This window comes from Oreochromis niloticus, linkage group LG12, assembly GCF_001858045.2.
Source record: "Oreochromis niloticus isolate F11D_XX linkage group LG12, O_niloticus_UMD_NMBU, whole genome shotgun sequence".
Lineage (NCBI taxonomy): Eukaryota > Metazoa > Chordata > Actinopteri > Cichliformes > Cichlidae > Oreochromis > Oreochromis niloticus.
This window is the reverse complement of record NC_031977.2, coordinates 16,978,930-17,001,467: the sequence shown is the minus strand read 5'-3', so window position 1 is coordinate 17,001,467 and position 22,538 is coordinate 16,978,930. Positions and strand designations below refer to the sequence as shown.

The 22,538-nt window shown below is 42.3% G+C and overlaps 1 protein-coding gene across 2 annotated transcripts in view; it reads left to right on the top strand.

The window, feature by feature from the left end:
* Window positions 1–22,538, top strand: part of pip5k1bb (phosphatidylinositol-4-phosphate 5-kinase, type I, beta b) — a 33,307-nt gene that overhangs the window by 5,124 nt on the left and 5,645 nt on the right. Inside the window, exons 2-12 of one of the 2 annotated variants that reach the window (XM_019366096.2) lie at window positions 5,086–5,178; window positions 5,279–5,341; window positions 5,841–5,971; window positions 8,580–8,697; window positions 10,750–10,902; window positions 12,078–12,377; window positions 19,694–19,890; window positions 20,241–20,324; window positions 20,755–20,803; window positions 20,959–21,043; window positions 21,721–21,879. In XM_019366096.2, the coding sequence (XP_019221641.1) occupies window positions 5,279–5,341; window positions 5,841–5,971; window positions 8,580–8,697; window positions 10,750–10,902; window positions 12,078–12,377; window positions 19,694–19,890; window positions 20,241–20,324; window positions 20,755–20,803; window positions 20,959–21,043; window positions 21,721–21,879 (1,339 nt within the window). In that variant the 5' untranslated portion in view covers window positions 5,086–5,178. Of the gene's footprint in view, window positions 1–5,082; window positions 5,179–5,278; window positions 5,342–5,840; window positions 5,972–8,579; window positions 8,698–10,749; window positions 10,903–12,077; window positions 12,378–19,693; window positions 19,891–20,240; window positions 20,325–20,754; window positions 20,804–20,958; window positions 21,044–21,720; window positions 21,880–22,538 lie in introns of both variants that reach the window. The other variant, XM_005465630.4, reaches the window with a different exon arrangement.

Below are 22,538 nucleotides of genomic sequence, written 5' to 3'. Positions count from 1 at the left end.
CGGGTTTCCTCTTGCTCAAGCTATCTTATATAATGAAATGGAGACATTTTTTGTGGCTTTATACCACAGATTTATCTTTTCTCTCAAGAAAAGGGGATTTACATAGAATAAAACTTGATATAACTCCCGACTACACGTTTACAAGACAGCTTTTCAGGATCTCTGCCTCTCACTGTCCTCCATCTTTTGTCATACGTCCCTCGCCCCGTGTAGCTTGTTTCTTCTGTTCATGTTGCATTTCAAAGGTCAGGCCACTCTGTAGGTGTAATCCCACCCGCCTTTTTTTTCTGCTTTATTTCTTGTCATCAAAAGGTCAAACACCATGCTAATATACAATACCACACAATAAAATGTAGGTTTAGAGATGCATGCATGGACAGGGGAACATCAGTGCCGAGCTCACTGAAACATTTTTTTAGGATTCAGAAGGATGCTGTGTTCAGTACACGCTGTACTCTCCGTCTTGTGTGATTGATAGTAGCTGCTTTCAGTGCAGGGAGCTCCCATTTTTTACACCTGTGTCAGGGCTCTCCTTGCAGCATGAAGATGTTAAAACAGATCGGTGTTGTTATTTTTTTAATCCAAGCAAGCTCTTCTGGTAACTTTATCAGTGTAAACCTCATGAATAGACCTCAGTGTTCAGTGTTTACTTTAGCTTTCCATCATTTTCTACAACATCTAAAACATTACACATGTTTACTATAGACTGTATTTTAAAGATGACCATAGCCACTATGGCTTTCCTCATTGGTTAGTGGAGTACTGTTTTTAAAGCGTCAGCACATTTTATCAATCAGTCCTGGTTGTTTTGAACCCCAGGTGACCACGTTTTAACAAGAGAGTGCAGTGCTCAGCTAATGTTAGCAAGTTCCACCTATAGACCGTATTGTGGTGCATCACACAGCCATCAGTACCTGTACTTGCAAATTAGTGTAAAGACATCGAAAACATTTTTAAAAGAGTAAAAAAATTGGAGAAACCACTCTCTGATGTGCTGTTAATGTAAATAACAGCACATTAAGCCATATTAGTTTCAGATATTCACCTCAAAAATGCTCCAAAAGGCACCAACACCACAAACTCTGGAGATCCAGATCAGTATTGTCACAGTTTTTTTTGTACCAGCTGATTATTTTAAGATGGAAGTTTAATTTGAATCGACTTGTTTTCAGAGATGGTGGCTTTCAGCCCTGGAGGTTGCCCCTTCATGGTAACATACAGGCTTAATATCAGTAAGTAACCGAAATATTTTCTTTCATCTTGACCTGTATCTTTTCATTTAGCCACACTTTTTGGCCACTTTTGCCATCAAAGGTCACGTAGCCTACCTGTTTCTTACTCCAGCCTGTCGGCCATCTTTGTGGGCGGCCGTTTTAGTCTGATTTCATCATGTAGCCTTCCTCCTGCACACATACACAAACACTTGGAAAGCTCTGCAGTGCTGCATAGTGCCTGGTGTTCAGGGACAAACACTACTCTGAAGCAGCATCACAGCTTTTCCATCTGAGCAAAGATGAAAAGAAACATACCTCCAGAGCACGTCGTAAAATATGGAACACAACGTGCCAAAAATGGGTCAAAATGATACCTGGCTTCTTTTATAATGGCTTCTTCTGTTGTATTAGAGTGTATTTGTGTGTGTGTGTGTGTGTGTGTGTGTGTGTGTGTGGCTGTGCATTGGACCAGAAAACCTATATGTATCTATACATGCTAAATTGTAGTTCTTCCTTGCTGTTATGGTCTTTGTCTGCCTTACTGTATCAAGATGGGGGAAACAAAGTCCTTAGGTAATCACACTGACACACCAAAAGAGCACTGGTATCAAAAGGATAATGATCACTGCCCCACATGACAGATGCATTAAGACAATGAGCCTTTTCTCTGTGTATTTATTGGGAATATTGAGTATATATTTTTTGAATGCCCTACATCCTGAGTTTCTGTGATCCCGTCAAGGATGAGAGCAGTTAAGTTGATGAAGCTGATCCCCTTCAGGCTGAGCTAAGCTGGCTCCCCGTGCATCTTCTTGATTGTATCCACCCAAATCCAGATCTCTGTGCTTATCTAACATCTGAGTTGTGGGATTGCATGGGTCATGAAAGCCCGGCAGCCCAGTCCTTGAAGCTCCGCATTGCTGCTCTGCTATTGATTTTCCATTATGTCTCCAATCTGCAGCGGTAATCCAATAGTATCTGGGGACTGAAGCAGAGCAGAGCAAAAGGAACCCATATGTGATATCTCTGGAGATGGAGACTGTGGGAGCCTTGTTGACTGAATACCTCACAGCCTTGAAGTCATAGTCAGATGGTTTTGAAAAAGATTGGGATCCAGATTGTCCTAATTTTAGCCTAGCTATTCTACTGAAGGGCACTGGTAGATATAGATCATTTTGAAGAGAGTATAATTTCCGTAGCATGGTTAATGATGTGTTGATTGATCTGCCTGACCACTGCCTTTATTATTACTACTAGTTTGCCCGCTGGGATCATTGAGGAAATATTAGCACAGCTACTTTGAGTTTTTGACAGCTTAGATTTATTCAATCTGCATAATCATCATACCAGACAGCCCACGTCTGCTCTCGGCAACATATTTTCCTTTCAAGGACTGCCTTGGCTGCAGAGTGGCTATTTGACTTCCACAGGGGCAGAATGGCAGCCTTGGCAATAACCCCGAAGCCACGGAGGAGATACGGCATGAGAGCCAGTATTTGATCTGCACTCAAGTGTGTTTGTTTGAAGGGTGGTAGAGTTTCTGACAAGGCTGTAGGGATGAGCGGGAATGGAGTTGTTTACGTACGGTGAGGCTCAGGGAGAGATGAGAGGTAATTGCAAAGTTTGACAACTTTTAGAAAGAAAAAAACAAAAAAAGCTTCACAAGAAGGGAAGGACAGGGTGCTCGAAAAGTAACGTTTCATAACGAAGTTGTGGTAAGTCAGGGAAAAAGTTTAATGTTTTACTAAATGGTTTTAATGTCTGCGTGCAGTTTATCAGGTTGTTGAAAGCTGATCCTGGAATGTCATTTCCTGCATTGCTTCGGAATTTCCTTCAGGTCGTTGCAAAGGTGTTACAAAGTCTTATCATAACATATACTATCTTTGACCTTACTTGCTTTTTCACAAAGGCATAGAAATAACAACTCCCTATGCACAAGCCTGTTTGAGTTTTCCATTCAGATCCAGGCTTTCACGTACCGAGTTTCCTTTTTATTGATCCGTTGGATCACTTTCCCCATTTGGTTCTCACCCAAGACCACAAATATCCACGTCCACTGTCTACCAGAGGCATTGATTTAACAAAGCTGCATTTTTGTGTTAGCGAGGCCATCTAATGTAATTGTAAAACAAGAGGTATTGTGTTACACGTGTACAGTGTACTGTTGTTTTCCTCGTTAGAGTCCTGTGTGAGTGGCATTTACCATGGGATGGGAGTGTTTGACAGCGGTGAGACGCGCCTGATTAGGATCCTCTGGTCATTTTTACCGACCATCTGTCTGCCTTTCTTTTGTTGAGAGGTGAACAAGAGACCTGCTGTTGTTCACTGCAGCTGCGGGCCTCTCGTGGATTGTTCTCGAAGCAGTCTGTTAGAGTACCAGCTGGGTTGTGGGGTCAGGTGAGGGAGAGGCGGATGGAGCATGAGAGAGAGCGAAAGAGAGGTCCGCACAATTCATTTTGACACTGACACTCAGGCCGGTGCTGAGCTGAGAGCCAGACAGCCCTGCCTACGGGCTTATTAACATTCCTCAGGTTCAGGGCACATAGCTGTACCGTGTAAAGGCTCAGGTGGATCAACACCTCATTACACTGACTGACGAGGCTCGAGATCAATAACAGGATTTTTATGAGCTTTACAAAAAACAGGAGCTCACACAAAAAACACTTATTGGGTTTGTTGTGTGAGCGAATGTGCTCGTGTCCTTTTCGTAAGGAAGGAAATTATTTTAAAGGTGATATAAAAGATATGAATGATTCACAGAGGCAGAATAAGACAAATAGCTGTAGCTTGGAGGTGTGCCTCCAGCCAGGATGGTCTCTATGGTCTGTGCTATTGTCTCTTCTGTGTTTATAGCAACAGAGAAGCTGGTGTGCAGATTAGGAGCCAGTCTGGAGATAAGAGCTGAGTGTCTGCTACACTCTCAATATCTGAATCTCTGCGTGTGAGTGTATTTTCATCCAAGAGCACCTTTCTCCATTTGGAGACTATTTCCAACAAAGGTGCAACATATTGCGAGAGTTTTAATTTGCAAGAACCAAACACAAACAAGACTTTTTCAATTAGTGTTCCACTGCATGGCGGTGATGTGATGATGATGTGACAGCTGGTCACAAAACAGGTGACTGCAGGGCATGAGGGCAGCAAGACATTGTGCGATACTCAAAGCTCCAGTAACAGCAGGCGCATTTATATGCAGGTGATGTGGTGACTGCAGCCTTGCGAGAGCTTGTCAAAGTCCAACTTTTGCAAGTGCTCTTACTCCTCACTTCTTCTCAGCGTTTCCTGAGGCAACATTTAAACGACTTATGTCACTCTGTCTCATTTTCTCTGGGAGTGTTAGCGGAGGAAAAAAAAAAAATTTAAGGCAGAGTGGAAAATTCATGGAGAGCATATATAGAAACAAGACAGACTGGTGCTTTGTGGCTCAGGGAGGACTTGGATGAGCTGTAAGCCGGGCAGTGACAACGGATGACTTTCAGCCTCAGGGCTACTCCTCGTTTATGCACGCTGTGCAGCTCCACTCCTTTATGAGGTGTTGTTCTGCACGTACAGTCTTGAATATGGAGGCAAAATGAAAACAGAGAAGCCGGCGATTAGATTAAAGTGTCTGCACGCTCTGATTTGTGAGGTGTTGAAGTGACAGGCAGGAAAGCACCGTTTCTCCAACATGGCACTCGAGAAGAACTCGGATGTTTATTACAAAACACATATGTACATCTCATGAGTCAGGAGTGACTATCAGATTTATAGTGCCTTTTTTATCAGGTGGAGATAACCAGAATCAGCAAGATTCACTTACTTTAATGCAATGTCAGTGCCTCTTTAAAAATATTTTATAGTAACTTATTGCGCACCCGTTCTCTTACAGAAGGTCCTGTGACAACTCCTGATGATTGCTCAGCCTGACAATCAAGAGCTGCTGCCCTGATTGCTGCTCGTCAGGCACAGCTTTTCATTAAGCAAGGTATGCTCTTGACTGCTCAGTAAATTTGAGAGCGATACAACAATCGACAAGAATTACAGTGTTATAGTTTGTTGCCTGAATGACTTTGTGTCCCTTTCAGATGTCAACCGCCACAGAAAATGGGACGGGAGGGAATCGGAGCTCAGAGAAAACCTACAAGAAGGTAAAAGAGTGTGTTTGGTAACATTTTCATGTTATGATGAATATGAACACAATCCCTTAACATTTACTTGGAAATGCTGCTGTTTAGAGTCAGCTTTTGCTTCTGAGCCACTCGAGTCCCTTAACTGTCCTTCTGCAGCACATTATGTCGTGACCCTTCCACGGCCAGCTGCCAGCAATCAGTCAAGTGCTGGGTACATTTGTTTTCTTTCTTGTACTGTAGACGTCACTCCTTATGGCAACATCTCTCTCTCCCTCTTTTTTCAAACATAATGCATTTCTTTATACTAGCTACCTCTGTTCAGGTTTGGGGAAATATGTTTTTTTAGAGGTGTCATGCAATAAAAACACAAACTGGATTTGTGTCCAAGTCTGCAAGTACAGTTGGATGTGTTTGTGTGGAAATTCTCATATTTCAAATCAAATCAAAGGGTAAGCAAGGGAACAAGGGTGCTACGGCCAGACTAATGTGATATTTTCTCTTCGAATTTCCCGTCAAGACCACATCCTCGGCGTTAAAGGGAGCCATTCAGCTCGGTATTGGCTATACAGTGGGAAACCTCACCTCCAAGCCTGACAGAGATGTTCTTATGCAAGACTTCTATGTGGTGGAGAGTGTCTTTCTGCCCAGGTCAGTGATCCCACACGCACATCCACAGTGTTACATTCACAGAAACACTTTCTCAGCATATGTGTTTTTGTGCGCTGAAGGTTTGTGCGTTGTCATCAGATTGCGTCCTTGTCGCGTAAGCTCAAGGTTATTTGTCTGCAGGACTTGGTGAATAGGAGAGCTGCTTCGTAAAAACAGACTGTGTGTAGGTTGGCTGTGAATGAATGGAAAGCGAGTGAAGGGCACGCTTCGCCTGGACGGCCTCCGCAAATATTGTATGTCTGGATCTCGAATTAAAAACATGAACAGCTGTTATTAATCACGCTCAGTGGAAACTACATGCGCTCGAGATCCACTCCAAAGAAAATGTGGTACCACCTCAAACTGCCAGCGTCATCATTTATCAACAGTTTTGCTAGTCTAAGTCATGACGCAGGGATAAAACTATTCTAGTGGATTATCTTGCCAAGAACTGTGAAATCAGCTTACTGTGTGGCTCTTAACTGCCACAGAGCAAAACGTACGGCGGCGCGCCGCTCAGCTGTCATCCCGGGCTATCTTCAAAATTACATCATCAGCTCAAAGAATTGCTTTATATAATCTAAAGCAGGACGAGGAATTCATTGAAAGTGTTGCCTTATGTCCACACATATGGTTTATTAACACACAGCTGATGCTGCGGCACATACTTTATCAGTTTTTGTTTGCTTTTAGAGCTGTAGAAGACCTACAAAAACAAATTAAATCAGGAGCAGCTGAGCAAAATATGTCTATTAGTTGCTGTTTGTCCATCCCAGTGTAAATACATCCAAGGTCATTCAATGTTGTGTTTAACCCTTGGACGTCAGGAGGAGAATTACAGTCCTATCAGGATGTACTTTGTGGTTTACCTTAGAGATGCTGCACCAGGATATGCAAACTGGGCATGGTTTATGCAAACCTCCTCCTGGCACGCACACCAGTCCTGCTCCTCAGCAACAGCCAAACAAAGCTCTTGTTGTGTTTGACTGATAAAGGCCCTGATGACTTTCAAGACTTTGATGAAAACTCCACGTCGCTCGCTGAGACTCAGAAGCACAAAATGACGAGCGACAATTGGTTTAAAATGAGGCTTGTTTCATCCAGCCCAAGTTTGAATTAAAATGAAAGTGGTGGCAGTCTCCAGGGCCACCTTTTTCACAGGGGGAGAAAGAATCTAGGCCATGTTGTTAGGAAGAAAAGAAAATTACACAAGACAGAACAAACAAAGTGTAATGAGTGGGGGGAGAAAATGGATGTCTTACATCTTTAATCTGACATAACCGTTTCCTATTTTATTCTTTCTGCTTTCCCTCAGCATTTGTCTTCTGTTCTGCAATAACACACAAACCCTTCTCTTTCCTCCCACCGCAGGACTATCCTGAACAAGTGACTACTTGATGGAAACGGCTCTCAGATGCTTTTATTGCCTCCCTCCTGCTTACCGCTCTTCTTCCTCTCTATCTAGTTATTGTTAATTGTTTTCTTCTTTGGAGGTTTTTCCACTTTTGCGTGTCCAGTCAGTTCAATTTTAGGATGCCTGGAGATGTCGCTTTGACTCCCACACGCCTAATTTTCAGTTTCTCTCACACCTTTCCGCAGATGCACGCACACACAGAGAGGGAGATGAATCCCTGATTAGACTGAAATGTTTCCGGACGCTTGCGTTGCTTAATGTTTTTTTTCTTTTAAGTAGACTCTCAATCAGTGGCAAATGATTCTCGTTGCCCTCACGCACTAAACAAAGATTCAAATGCCATTGTGGCGTGATCACAGATATAGTGTTACACCTGCGCCTTGCCTCTGTGTCACTGAATATAGCACACACAGGGAACAACAAAAGGGCCTCTCTACCCAGAGCAGCTTCCAAGTAACCAGATTTAGAGGTGCCCTGGGAAACAAAACCTTTATTAACCTATTTCTGCAACTACAAAACTGATTCCGCTGAAAGTTTAGTTTTAAAAAAAGACTCGACGGCTGACTCACACTAACCTTATCCAATGTGCTTACAGGATTATGGGGTTAGGTTAGTGAGAAACAGGGTCAGCCTTTGTCAAAGCCCGTCTGGAAACGTCTCCCACTCCACGCTTGGCAAAAAACAAAAAAAACATGCAGGTTATTGTGTCTCGTTTTGTCTGGTTTTAAACCTTTATTCGAGCCATTTTCTCCCCATTTGAGCTGAAGTGCATGTGTTTTATTTGGTATTGTTTCGATCCAGTAATTAGAGCCATCTTCAGTCTCCAGGCGAAGAACTCTATACAGACCTATCTCTGTTAGCACAATGCTGGTGAATCTGGGTTCCCATAGAGGACTTACTGAAGCCTGTTCAAGCAGGAATGGAAGAAAATACAAGGGCCCACTGATAAAATTACCCAGAGTCAATAGCATAGATACCAGGCACAAAGATTAGGTGTTGGTGTTCATTTCCCCCTGGTAGTGCCAGTTTTCCAGGGGGCGCGAGAATGCATCTGTGTTACTGACACTAATATGTTTCCCTTTTGTAATGTTAAAGCTTCTTTTTTTAAACTTTCATGTCAGTTAGTGTTGAAAAATGTATCTAATGTACTCTTTTGTGTGTTTGTCTCATCTTGTCTTGGTCAAATATTACCAGTGAGGGAAGCAACCTGACTCCAGCACATCACTATCCTGACTTCCGCTTCAAAACGTACGCCCCGCTGGCCTTCCGCTACTTCAGAGATCTGTTCGGCATCAAGCCAGATGACTACCTGGTAAGACTAAAACCTGGCAGACCTTGCAGGTCATTATTTGTGTTCATGCTCATAATCCAGACCTCAAGCTCAGTCTGGATCACCACCTCATTTGTATGGAGCCGTGCCGCAGGAAGCAAATCTAATGCACTCTCATTTCTCAGCACAGCAACTGAAATTAACCTGCTGGTTCTATTCAAGGGGGTAAAAAAAAGGTCATTTAAAGTTTTTGCTTTCAAGACTTAAAGGAAAAATGTTCAGATTTAAGAAAATATGCTGAGTCACTTCCTGTCTCTGGCTGCCTGCCCAGTATTTCGCTGCACATAACCCACATAAACCCACACTGCTGTTTGTGCAGATTAAACAGAGATAATGTTTATAAATTAGTGAGATCTATGAAATCGGATTTTGATGTCTTACCCGTTCCAGCCTCGATGCAAAGCTCAGCTAACTGCTTGCTAGGTGCTAAAACTTCACATTCAATGTAAGGTGTTAGAGGGGCATAAATGCTGAAATCGCATCATTTTTAGGATGTTGCTTGGCGGTTGCCAGTCAACATAATGACGTAGATGCATTTTTAAGATGTTCTGCGTGCCAAGTTTGATTTCTCATCTCCCTGATTGTGTAGGAGGAGTGGGCAGCCAAAGAAACAAACACACAGGCTGAGATTTCCTGCGTTACAGCGAGATTCACCTGGTTCTTACATGCACATGTCACAAACTGACATAGATAATCAGTTGTAAGTCTGATAAAGAAGAGAGAATTCCTCGTTATTTTTGTCTGTCGGAAATTTCTTTCCACCAGCTAAATGCTGACTAATGTAGAATCCAATAGGTTTTTTATTGAGTAGTGGTTGAGTAATGCTGCAGTCCCCAGGAGGGTGAAGTCAAGGCAAAACACTGGGGTGGTGGAGATACTGGAGCTAATAATGACAGAGCATGCCCTCATTACCGCAGCTGTAATCCTCACACATGCAGTGATTTCCCAGCAGACTCACAGGCGCACATTTTGACATTTAGACAGAAGCATTTTGCCTGATTCATGTTTTTGTTTTTGCTCGTTTGCATCTGTTTTTGTCTGTGAAAATATTCCCTGGCTGAAGTCTTTGGTGTTCATTTCAAACGTTTGACAGCACTAATTTAATGCTGAATTGATACTCTACCTTTTTGTAAATAAAATTAGATTTCAAAAAGGTGTGATTTCCTCTGACCTTTATCCTGCTGTGACGGCATCTTCCTGCGTTCCTCATGCCTCGAAGTCTTTCCTAAACCCATCGGGCTGCATTGTTCCTTTTGCTGGCCAGATTCTTTTCTGCATAAATGAAAGACAAAAAGCTCCAGAAGAGAGTCGGAGATTAAAAAGTTATTTCAAGGCCGAAGAAGGATGATGGCGTAAGACCCGCCAGCGTTGAGGAGTAGTGCTAATGACTGATGTCCTTGAGGTGATGATGAATTCATTCAGGCGGAGGCCACACTGCGGGGTCTAATTAAGAGAGAATGTGGACACGCATACACAGCCAGCCTCAGTGCAAATGCAATAAAGTGTGGATGTGTTTGTGCCGGTAACTCAACGTGACTGTGGATGGTCATCAAGTGCAAGAGTTTCTGGTGAGGGAGAGTGGATGCCTCCAGTGTTTCTCTCTTTTGAAAATGTGGCTCTCATAATGCACTGATTAATATCTAACACTTCTCTACAGTCTTGCGGGTTCTCCCTTGTATGTAGATGGGCACTGCGGGACGGAGGCTCTCGTTTCTTAGCAGGAAGATTCACATGTCCGTGGGCGCCTATAAAGTTTGACAAACAGATAAACACTAGACTGATGTGAAGCAGAGCTGGCATTAATGGAACAATAAAACAAATGTAGACAGGGTTCTGCTTTCTCCGATAAGCATGTGAACAACTGTAGACTTTGGGGCTGATTTTTCATTACAAAAGCGGCCCTCCAATTTTGTGGCACCAGACGAAGCACCTTTATCTGTTTCCTGCTCTGCTGCGTGCAAAGCTAGGACCATAAAGAGTTGATCTGTGAATGTGATGTATTAGATATGAAATGTTTATGGCTGTCTTCCTCAGTACTCCCTGGTAAATGAGCCTCTGATTGAGCTGGTCAACCCCGGGGCCAGCGGCTCTCTCTTCTACCTGACCAGCGACGATGAGTTCATCATTAAAACCGTTCAGCACAAGGAGGCCAAGTTTCTCCAGAGGCTGCTACCTGGATACTACATGGTGAGAAATTTAATGTTACTTCATTACAGTTCATGATGGTATGTGAAAATGCTTGCTGATTGGGTGTCTAAAACCCGCTTGGTGTTAAATTAGTGATCACTCATGAGATGCTTAAGAGGCAAAAATGAGATGGAGTGAAAATGCCATTTAGCTCCTGCACTAGGAGCCTGAATAGCAATTCAACTTGACTGAGGACAATGGTAGCTGCATAGATAAAAGTCCAACATTCGATCAGTTCATTTTGTTATTCATGTTTTTATTTATTGCATCCACATTCTGCTTGACATCACAAGATTGGCAGTGAAGCATGGAGTGTACACGGTGCCAGCATAAAATTTTCCACATATGGAATTTAAACCATACGCAGTCTTCCCCTTCCAGTTAGTCCTCTTGTACAGCGTTTCGCCTCTTCTATTCACCGCTTGCTATTTTTAGATATATCCTTTAATAGAAGTGCTGTTCTGACCACTTAAAATTGTGCTTCAGTAGTGTGTTTTAGATCTGATCCACTGTGTTAAAACGGCAACCCTTCACTTGAATGTTTTCTTTTTGGAGAATAAGGTAAAGTCGCAGGGAACCATATCTGGCAAGAATTGAAGGTGTTGAGCCAAGACTTTGTTAATGTGGACAAAAAGAAAAAAAAATACACTCACAAAATTTCCAAGTTGTGTCTACTGAATGTTTTCCCTCAACAGTCTAACCTTGGGAGAGAGTTTGGACAACTCCTTGAATGTTATAGCAAAATCGAAAAGCATGCTCACTGGGCACTATGTGCCATTCCACTGAAAGCTGCTGTGCGCTGAGCCGTAACAGAAGACTCAACACTCTCCTTGGCATGAAAATCAGATCTGTCTGACACAGAAGTTTGCTCTTTGCACAAGTTTAAAGTCCTCTGCAAAGGTCTTTTTTTTTTTTAAATCAGCAGAGCTACAGATTTTTTTATAGTAGTAGAAATACTAAACAGATGGTCCACAATTTATAGCTCAATCTACAAACACTAACAGAGCTCCTTATCTGGGGTAGGTACGTCACAGTTATCTGCAATATAATTCTGACCATGCACAAATTAGTTACCAAACTGCTTCCTTTTATCCCACACATTAATATATAAAAAATGCACCCAGTCTACAAAACTCAACGTCATTGCGACCCCTGTGCTTTCTCTAAATTCACAGAACTTGAACCAGAATCCACGCACTTTGCTTCCCAAGTTTTACGGCCTGTACTGCATCCAGTCTGGAGGCATCAACATCCGATTGGTGGTGATGAACAATGTGTTGCCTCGCTCTGTCAAAATGCACTACAAATACGACCTGAAGGGATCCACCTATAAGAGACGAGCGTCCAGGAAAGAGAGAGAGAAGGCCTGTCCGACCTACAAAGACTTGGACTTTCAAGACATGCACGAGGAGGGGCTTTACTTTGACGCAGAGACTTACAACAACCTCATGAAGACTCTGCAGAGAGACTGTCGGGTAGGTAGTTTTATGGATGTTCCTCTCACAGACTGGCTTTGAAATGGCAGTCATATCATGACAGGAAGCTCTCTATTATTCCCTACAACAAATAAGGAAGTCTAGGATGATCTCATTTTTGGTTTCATAACACAGAGCTTTCCTGTTGAAATCCTTTCAACCTGGAAAACTTAGTCTAGTGAGAAAATACATCTTTTTAAAGGGTTGGTATGTATTCTAACACCAGCAACATGCATCCTTGTAACTTAATCACATTATATACTGCTTTGGGATAATGTGTGTATCCTAGATGGGACAAAATGTTTTGAAAAGAGAATTTTCCTTGTCTTTGCCACAGAGGGAAAGACAATGTGTTCAGCTAAACTTTCAGTTTGCCTCGGGTCTCTGTTCTTGTTTCCTTGCACAGCTATGTTTCACTACGTGACAGCTCTCCAAACACTGAATGTGATTAAGGCATGATCCTGGTAGCGTGAGACTCGGAGCCCTGTCCAAAGATAGTCTTCCAATCTAAAGGCTCACATTCTTCTCTGTATTAATGCAGACACCGTGAAATTGTTCAACTGAAGGAGGATAGTTTGAGTTTAATAAGAGACGTGAGCTGTGCTCTGGTGATTCACGGGAATTTAAAAAACAAAAAAGAAAATGTTATACTGCAAACACGAAACAAGAGACTTCATCCTTTCATATCCTTTTGTCTGTCTGCATTGCATTAGTTTGGAAGAATTGTTGCTAGTCATGGAGACTGATGGATCGTGTACAGTAAATTTTCAGATTTGTGGGCCATAACTGTGATTAAATAACAAGCCTCTAGGTTTTAAAAAGCAAAAGAGAAAGAACATAAGTGGTACTGATGTCTGCACCCTCTGTTCCCCTCCCAAGGCAACAATTCAGACGTTGTGCACCATAAACTCATAAAACAAATGGCTGTATATTAAGCTTTTTTACATTAGAGCCTTCTGAAATGTTGAATTAAGACCCTAATAAAGCACTAAGCATACATAACCTTTGGCTCATTATCGGTTACAGCAGAAGTTTCCATTTGGAAAATACCCTTTCTAAACACAGAGAGATGGCATATTTGTGAAGCTATTTATACATCATGATCAAACACTAGACAATCAGTTTAGAGCAGACCTGGGCATTGTACAGCCTCTAGACCACATCCAGCCCTTTAGTTGTTTAGTTGTGCTTTTATTTTAAAGTCACCTTTGGGGGGTTTGTTTGTTTGTTTTTAAATCTATATATGTATGTACATGTGCAAGCAAATGGAGCTTCACTGTAAACATGTTTGGAGAGACACTTATGAGAGATATGATACGATATGAAAATGTCAGCTCACACTAAAAATAAAATGAAAAGACTGATGCAGGATGTAGAGTTTAACAAGTTTAACAAGACGTGTATGTAAGTATGTACTCACTGAGGTCAGAAGTAAAGCTGTGTGCTTTGCTTGTGGAGAGCTGATTCATGTGTTTAATGAGTACAATTTGAATCGCCATGCTGAGACTAAACACGCAGAGAAATACAAGAACTTCGCTGTAAAAGCAACAAGGACTTTTGTGTTTGATAAAACATTCTGTGAATGTGAATTTGGAACAGGGAGTGATTTGTTCACAGATAACCGGCAGGTGTTACGTCCAAATCTGACAAATTTCAGATTTGAACACTTTAAAAATGATTAAAGGCAGATTTACACAGAAATAACTGAACTGAACCCAGAACTGAAATTAGTATGTTAGCATTGTACGATACAGCAGGAGGTGTTGTGTAACACGGTGCTAAAAATTAACCATGTTCATAACTAATAGAGTTCATCGGGGCGAGAACACGCAACTGTTTTTTTTGCACTTTTGAAGGAGCATGAAGCTAAATATGGTGACATAGGCTACCACACAGCTGTCAGGTGGCTTGCCCTGGGGAAAGTGCTAAGAAGAGTATGGGACCTAAGAGCAGAAATTCAAGAGCATTATGAGAAGAAAGGCACAGACTTTCCAGAGCTCTCAGATGCAGAATAGAAGGCAGATCTTGCATTTGCTGTTGCTGTGACTGTCCTTCACATTACAACTTCAGACACTGAATCTGATGATTTTAGTGCACTTATTTAAGACCGAAACTAGCTAGTTTTACTCCACTGGGAAGAAAAAGAAATAAAAAAAACACAGATTGATTAATTTACCTAAAGGGCAAAATAGCAACAGTATTTTGTATAAAGTTAAAAGTCTTGTGCAAAAATATGCACATACAGTTGTTTTGCGGAATGTTGAGTAAATAGTGATTAAATGTTGACGTTTTTACTGTGTCACATTTTCATCGTCTAACTGTAATGACTACTCTTTCTAGTAGCACTTTATAAAGAGAGAAAATTAATGAGCCGAACTGAGTTGAGCTTTTTAGTGTGTCCTTTCACAACAGCCCCAGTTGGTCATGTGCTCCCTTGGGAAAGTTAATTGTCCACTTATGGTTTTAAGGACCATTTCACAGTGTGCCCAAAATCTAGACCTCAATTTTTATGTTTGAAAAAAAAATGTTAACAGGCTGCTGTATTTAACCTGGAAATAGACCTGGATGTGTTGATGGGTACATCAGAAGAGTTCAGGGACCAGCAAAAGAAAGACTTCCTGGCAAATTTCCTGCTGAGTCGTGCCAACCTGCCAGACCTGGCAACCTCGTGAGGCTCCATATAGCTAACAACTTAATGACTTCCCTTACACCAAACTTAGTGTAAATGATTCAGTTTTTTATTTGGAAGAAGAGGAAACAAACATGATGCTTTTATTGAAAGAATTATAGCTAATGAATAGTGGGATGCTGTGTGTTTAGTTAGGCCTATTATGTAACACGATCTGTAGCCTCTCTTTTCTGTAAACTCAGAAAACAAGTAATGACATGGGTAGTTCTGTTTTACAGAAAATCTTTTGCTGCATTAGTTTATAGTTTTATATTCCTCTTTAGGGGAAATTGATTCCTTTTACAGGATTGCTGCATAAACAGGTGTGATCACCTCTTGCTTTCCCTCCTTTTAAATCAAACAACATCTCGAGTTTTGCGGTAAATCTGGGTCTTGTGATGTTGACTTACAGTCAGGCTACCATAAACTCTGAGGACCCTTACGTAATCTCCTCAGGTTCGAGTGTTTCTCATTATCATTAACCAGTGTGTTGACTTTCTCAAAGTGCTGTTTTCTTAAGCACACTGACACCGACATCCTCCCTTCTTGCTAATTCAGTGCTTTCTTAATGTTTAACCTGGCAGTGCACGCAAGCAATTCACAAGCTCAAAGTACACCAGAGATGCACTGGCTGTCTGTGTGTGTATAAAATGAATGTATATAGTTTATACAACCTATATGGTGTATGCAAGTTGGACTGTTTTGCAGCAGCTGTTACAGAGACTGTGCTGTATAGTTTATTGTCATGGCTTCCTGCGTTTGCCTCCTAAGCGGGAAGCAAAGTGCCCTCTAAGCAGAATCACTGTCCATTTCCATGAGTAAGCAGCTAACCCCGTCACCCCAGGAGAGGCCGCGGACCAGAACGCAGAGTAAGGGTCGGCAGAAGCTAAGCAACAGGGGGCATAGGGGGCTTTGGAGGGAATGAGGAAGTGGAAGAAAGAGTTGTCCTTTAATAGCTATGATAAAAAAGTAATGTTCAGCTGTTTTTCCAGAGCCTGCAGGGAATGTGGGAATGTGGAAAGTCAGAGTTGAGTTGAAAGAAGAAATGGTGTTTGAGCAATGCTTGTGACATTTCAGAAATAACCGATATTTCGGTTACACGGGACACTTCTGTAGAAATGCCGGCTGTGCTCTCTTCTTAAGTCCCTCCTCTCCATTACTCTCCAGCTCCCTTGATACTCCCCCAAATGCCAAAACAACACGAGGCATTAATAATTCATGCTGAACTCTACTCTACAGAGAGAGTGAGACAGAGAGGGTTTATTGTAGAGTGTGTGTGCATCTACTAGTCTGACTCTGGCTGTGTGTCTGTGTGTGTCTGTCTGTGTGTGTGTGTGTGTGCGTGTGTGTGTGGTGAAGAGCATTGCTGTCACATTACAGTGACTGTGCAGTGAGGCAAACATAATGACTGTGATGCTGAAGATGAAATCAAGCTGTTTGGAGACTCTTCTTCACAACACATGCTTGGCTGTCAACACTTTGTCAACTTGTGGGCAACTCAGGCCAAAAAAGCATTAAGAAATATACACTTTTGGCCACTTTATTAGATACACTTGCTAGCACTGGTTTGAGTCGCCTGTATGCCTTCAGAAGTGCCTTAATTCTTCATAGCATAGATTCAAAAAGGTGCTGGAAACATTCCTTGGGCATTTTGGTCCATATTGACATGATAGCGTCACACAGTTGCTGCAGATTTGTTGCCAACACATTAGTTTTTGTGCAGAGAACTGCCGCTCGCTGGATAATTTTTCTTTTTCCGACCATTCACTGTGAACCCTATAGATGGTTGTGCGGGCAGATCCCAGCAGATCAGCAGTTTCTGAAAAAACTCTGCCCAGCCTGTCTGGCACCAGCAACCATGTCAAGTTCAAAGTCACTTAATCGCCTTTCTTCCCCATTTTCACTTTGAACTTTAGCTTGTCGTCTCCGCCATGTCTCAGCTTCTGAAAGCACTGAGTCGCAGGAATGTGATTGGCTGATTAGATATGTTTGTTAACTAGAAGATAAACAGGTGTACCTAATAAAGTGGGTGCGAGTGTGTTTTAAAATGCAAGCTTTGGAATTTCAGACACCAACAAGGGCGGAAATGGAAAGATTTAGTGCAATGCAGACATGAACATGTGATAGATGAATTGTAATGGGAGTAATTTTGAATTATAATGACCGCTGTGTGGAAATACAGGGTAAAAAACATAGATGTTTTTTTTTTTCTATTGACAGGTGAATTAAATGTGTTTGTCTGTAATTATTCTGGTTAGAAATTGACTCCCTTCTGGCTGTCGACTGGTTGATTAATGCGATTAAAGTGTTTTGGGGGGGTTTTGTTGAGTGCACAGAGAGCAAATTTCATCTATTTTCTCTTTATTTTTAGCCATTAAATTAACGTTTGTATGGAAAATGATGTTGTTTGTGGAATTAACAGGTCAGTGGAAAATAGGAAAAATACAGCAGAGTGTGGTAGAGAAGTGAAAACAAATACTACAGAGAGGGAAGCTCAGTTGATCACTCGGGTCCATTTCAAGACAAGTCAGGAAGTGTGTTGCTCTTACAGCCGTTATGTCAGCAGTCATTGAAGCCACTCATTGCGTGGCGTCATGATGTCATGGAGAGCAGTACGAATATGAAAACATTTTGCCCTACTTTACACCTCTGTGGGACTTTTTCTTTTTACAGTTTCAGATCACAATGTGTTATGTTTGAATCATTCTGGTCCTCTGCGCTTTAAGAAGAATGTCAAATAAAGTAAGCGTACAAAGAATGGAGAATAAGGGTAAAGTTAAATTAGATTTCTTTCCAATCAAGGCCATTTTCTGAATCAACCCCTTTTTTCAGTTTTTATTGTGTCATTTCATACCGTTTTGTCCCCATTGTGAAGAAAAGTTCTTAAATTACCAACACTGACAATGTGTTGCAGGATTTGAGTTGTGGCTTTTGTGGCCTCCTCAGGTGGCGGGTTGGTGTTTGTTCCTTTCTGCCCCATCATGACTTCTGTGACAAACCAAGCGTTCTTGAACTGGACTCTTAGTCGGTGTATACTTGGAAAAAGTGATTCAGCTTGCTCAATGAATAGACTAGGCTGTCTTACTAAGGAACACATGTATTTGTGTATTATTGGTGTATTAGTGCAAAGTCGGGCGGCTCTGCTGGCTCAGAGCTGAATGGGTGGAGGAGCGCTTTAGGCTAGATGATGATGAGAAACATCGAAATTTGTTGAGGATTAAGCTATGCTGTGACAAAGCTCGCTTCTCACGGGAGCTTTAGTGCAGTATTATTATTACTTTCACTATGAGACAAGAAGGGCTGTGTTTGAGAGCAGGAACTAAACACTGTACCGGTATGCCCCTCAGAATAAGTCAGATTTAAAAAAATCCAAAGAGAACTTTTTGCATAAATAACACCCGAACGTGGGTGTTCTCTTTCTGCTGTGATGCTTTGATTGTCCGTCGGGGAAAGCTGGGGCCCGGATGCTCGGTCGTGGCTTTCTGTAGGCAGCGTGATGTGTATGGCTCTATTCAAAATGGTTGCTGTTTGAATAGGCTGGGGGAGTTTGAGCGAGGGGATGCAAATAGTTGATATGAAAAAAAAGGGGGTGGGGGGGTGATCGGTGAAAAGGCCCTGTGTTTGTTTTGAGTCACTCATTAAGTCTGCTTGCAGTTGTGTGCATGAATGTGTGCTGCTTTGACTTTAAATATCAGCAAATGCTAACTTGATTTACAATGAACACTAATACAATCTTCTCTGACTTTGCTTCCAGCATTTCTTATCTATAGATAACTTCATTTTTCTCTGGATTCTGGGCCATGACTGTCTTTGATTATGTCAGGTTTTTTCTGCAGTAAATGTAGGAATCTATGTGGGAATGCACAGTGTTAAAGCTTTTATCTGGTTTATTCACTCATGTTTAGACAGCCTGTTTCATCTGATTTTTCATCCCATATAAACGCATTAAAGCTGTCGAGGGAAGCGCGATTTATGACAGAGCTACGTTAATCTTTACAAGCCTCGAAAGCTCAACTGGCATTGTTTTGACCTTAAATGAAGGCAGAGTTCAGCGGTAGGTGTGGCATAGCTGCTAGCTCAATCCCATCAGAAGAGGTTTGTCATTTTTATTCTGCCGACTGTATTTGGCTTCAAGCTAAGAATTTTAAACCATTACCATAGCTTGTCTTATTTTTCTTGGTTGTTTGTTTCAGTCTGGGTCATAAAGTAAGCCTCAGTACATGGCAGTGACCTCAATCCCATTCCCAGAACAAGCTCCCACCTCACTTTCTGCCCTCTTCCTGCCACAGGGTGGCTTTTCTTGAGCACTGGGTTCCCATAAAGTCAGAGGCTTTATGGGAAGCTTGGTAAAAGGCTCCTCAGACGGGTCGGTGTGTAGCACTTGGCTCTCTGTGGTGAAACACCTTGTTTATTTGGCTCTGAACAGGTTTCAGCAGAGATTTCCTGTTGCCAGCTTTCTGGTCTTTTATTACCCGATACACTTTTGACTGAGCTGGGTGATGAAAGTGTTTTAGGAAGGAAACAACTCCCTCCTCGTGCGAGTCTAGAAGAGAACTTTTCAGTATTTCAAGAGGTGGGAGATTGAATCATATAACGATATCCAGATTGTGTTATTGAGTGAACTCTTTTTATTTGTGATTTGCAATAGGTGCTTGAGAGTTTCAAGATCATGGACTACAGTCTTCTGCTGGGCGTGCACGTCCTGGACCACAGAGAGGGGGGCGAGCAGGGTCAGGCAGGGGGTGATGGGAGGAGACCCGTGGCTCAGAGGGTGCTTTACTCCACCGCCATGGAGTCCATTCAAGGAGACGGCAAAGCTGCTGAGGCCCTCACCACTGATGACACGTGAGTTTATTCAGCCTGGGGGGCGAAGCACACACATGCACACACACATTATGCACACGCACACCTCCTCTGTTTGTCTCCTGATCTCCACTTTTTCCCTCGCAGACGTTACACAACCTTCCACAGAACGCTCGAACACACAGTCGAGCTCTCGCATAACCATAGCTACAAAAATACAAACACTGTTCTGCATATTTACAGCAACACACACACACACACACACAAATGTAAATACTGCAGGAGCCTCTTTTACAAACACTCGTAAAAAGTGCAGAGGCACGTTTGAATGTTTATTTGAACAGCAGCTGTTTTCTAAATGCTGCCGTGTTTTGGTTTGTCTTTTTTTTCAGGATGGGCGGCATCCCTGCCCGGACACACAAAGATGAAAAGCTGCTCATCTACCTGGGCATCATAGATATTCTACAGTCATACAGGTACTGATGCTAACGAAGCTCAAAAACACTGGATTTTTACTGCCTTTCCTTCTTATTACGTCTAGAAAAGAGATTAATATGACTTCTTGTGCCATGAAATCTTATAAGATCCGACCGCCTTTTGGGTCATCAGCTTTTCCTACTCGTGGTGTTTTAAAAGCATCGCATAAACCTTTGTGAGCCTTGTCGGTATCAGACACTGACAGCGTAGGTGAGGTCACTTCGGGTCAGATATGATGAAAAGGCCGAGTTTGTGTACTTTCCCTCTCTTAAAGGCTAAATGTTGCTTAACTTAAAGGCAGAACTTTAAGTTGAGCAAAGGTTTGCGCTGCACCCAGAGGGAAAAGTGAAACCTTTCAGGTTTGATTGGGCATAAAGTTGTTGTATAACCTTCGTAACAAGGCCTCTTTTTGTTGTGTTTCTCCCACAGGTTCATTAAAAAGTTGGAGCACTCATGGAAAGCCCTGGTGTACGACGGTGTAAGTTGATAGCCTGCTCAAATCTGACCGAGCAGCTTTTCTGAATAAGCCTTTTATTTTGTTACATCCTCTTTAAAGTTACCCATGGCTGTCCGATGAAAGCCTGACTTCTCTCTTTTTAAATTTCTTTTCCTCCCTTTCTGATTTGTCCTCAGGACTCTGTCTCAGTCCACCGGCCCGGGTTTTACGCCAGCCGCTTCCTGAAGTTCATGAGCACACGGGTCTTCAGGAAGACTCAGCGTAAGTCATGGTCATACATGTGAAACTACAGAAGGAAACAAAATGTGGAAAGCTGGAAATCCTGCTCTGATAAGGGGAATGAAACTGTAGGCAGTTTATCTTATGAATTACTGGGTATTTTGGTGTCACTGAAATAGCACTGGGTCTTTTAGAGTCGGCTATTGAATAAGCTTTTGAAGCACATGATCAGTAAACTCCGAGATAGGAAAATAGTTTTCATAGTTTTTTAATAGTTTTATCCGTAGCATCTATTCTCAGTGTCGTGGGTGTGGCTGTAGGTGAAACCAGGAAGCTGTTTTGGAACATCAAATATAGAAACAAATGTTACCATGTCGGACCCCCTCTGTGGAAATACATATGGCCGAGGCACTGATTTGAGGATTTAGCTGCTCTGTTAACCATTGCCAAGTCCCGACAGAGGGAGATGACAGGAAAGGATTTTATTTCACGCCCTGCTCAGGAGGCAGAATAAGAGTGGCTTAGGGGACATTTGTGTCAGCGTCATTGTGCATTTTAACAGTTTAATAGCTTCTAATTTTGGAAGCAGAGCATTGAAGTTTCCGTATGTGTGATTTGATTTATCTCCTCCCAATTATTGCAGTTATTGTCTCCCTCGCCTCCAAGTCCTTTCCCTGACTCATGTGCTCCTTTTTTTTTTTTAAATTTTGGCTCCACAGCAATTCGATTCTCCCCTTCAAAGAGGACCCGCACTTCCATCCCTGCTCTGAAGTCGTGCTCACAGGAGATCCTTTCATCGCAGGCGGATGAGAGGAACGAGGAGGACAGGAGGGACCGGCTGGTAGGAGCGCGCAGCCTCGCCAGCCTGGATGGACAAGGTACACAAAACAAGAGTTTGACAGATCAGCATCTGTGCCAAGGAAGTGGGGGAGGGATTGGTAGATCATAAAAAGCACTTGACATTTTACCTTAATCCTCGCCACGTCTGCCTCTTCAAGCTTGGTCGATTTCTCGTCGTTTTGCGGCTTATTAGAGCTTTTTAGAAACACTCGAGGGCAATAAAGAGCTGCTTCCACTCAGCCATAAAAATGTTGTCCTTCCCAAGAAGAGGAAGCAGTCAGTGGTTGATGTATTGTTTGGCTTTGATGGAAATAAACAGAGGTTACCTTCCTATTAACATTACATCAGTTACAGTATTCGTGTGTACAAACTGTGAATAAACCATCCTTAGATTGAGCTCCTCCTACATTCTTAAGTGATAAAGCAGCCACATCTGTGTGATCTTTGCGTTTGATAAGGCGAGTTATTTAGCCAACAACACATCGGAAGAAATGTGGGTGTGGAGCAGAAAGATAAGTCACGGGGGTCATTTGTCCTCTCCTCTAATCGAGCCCTGCCCCAGCTGTATCTCCAGCTGTGATGCAACAAACTATAAATCCGTTTGGGTTGTTAAACTTCCGGACTCACTCTTATGGTCACTGAAAGGGTCTCGGGAAGGGCAGGAAATCAGTTTTCAGTCTAAAGGGAGTGGCTCGTA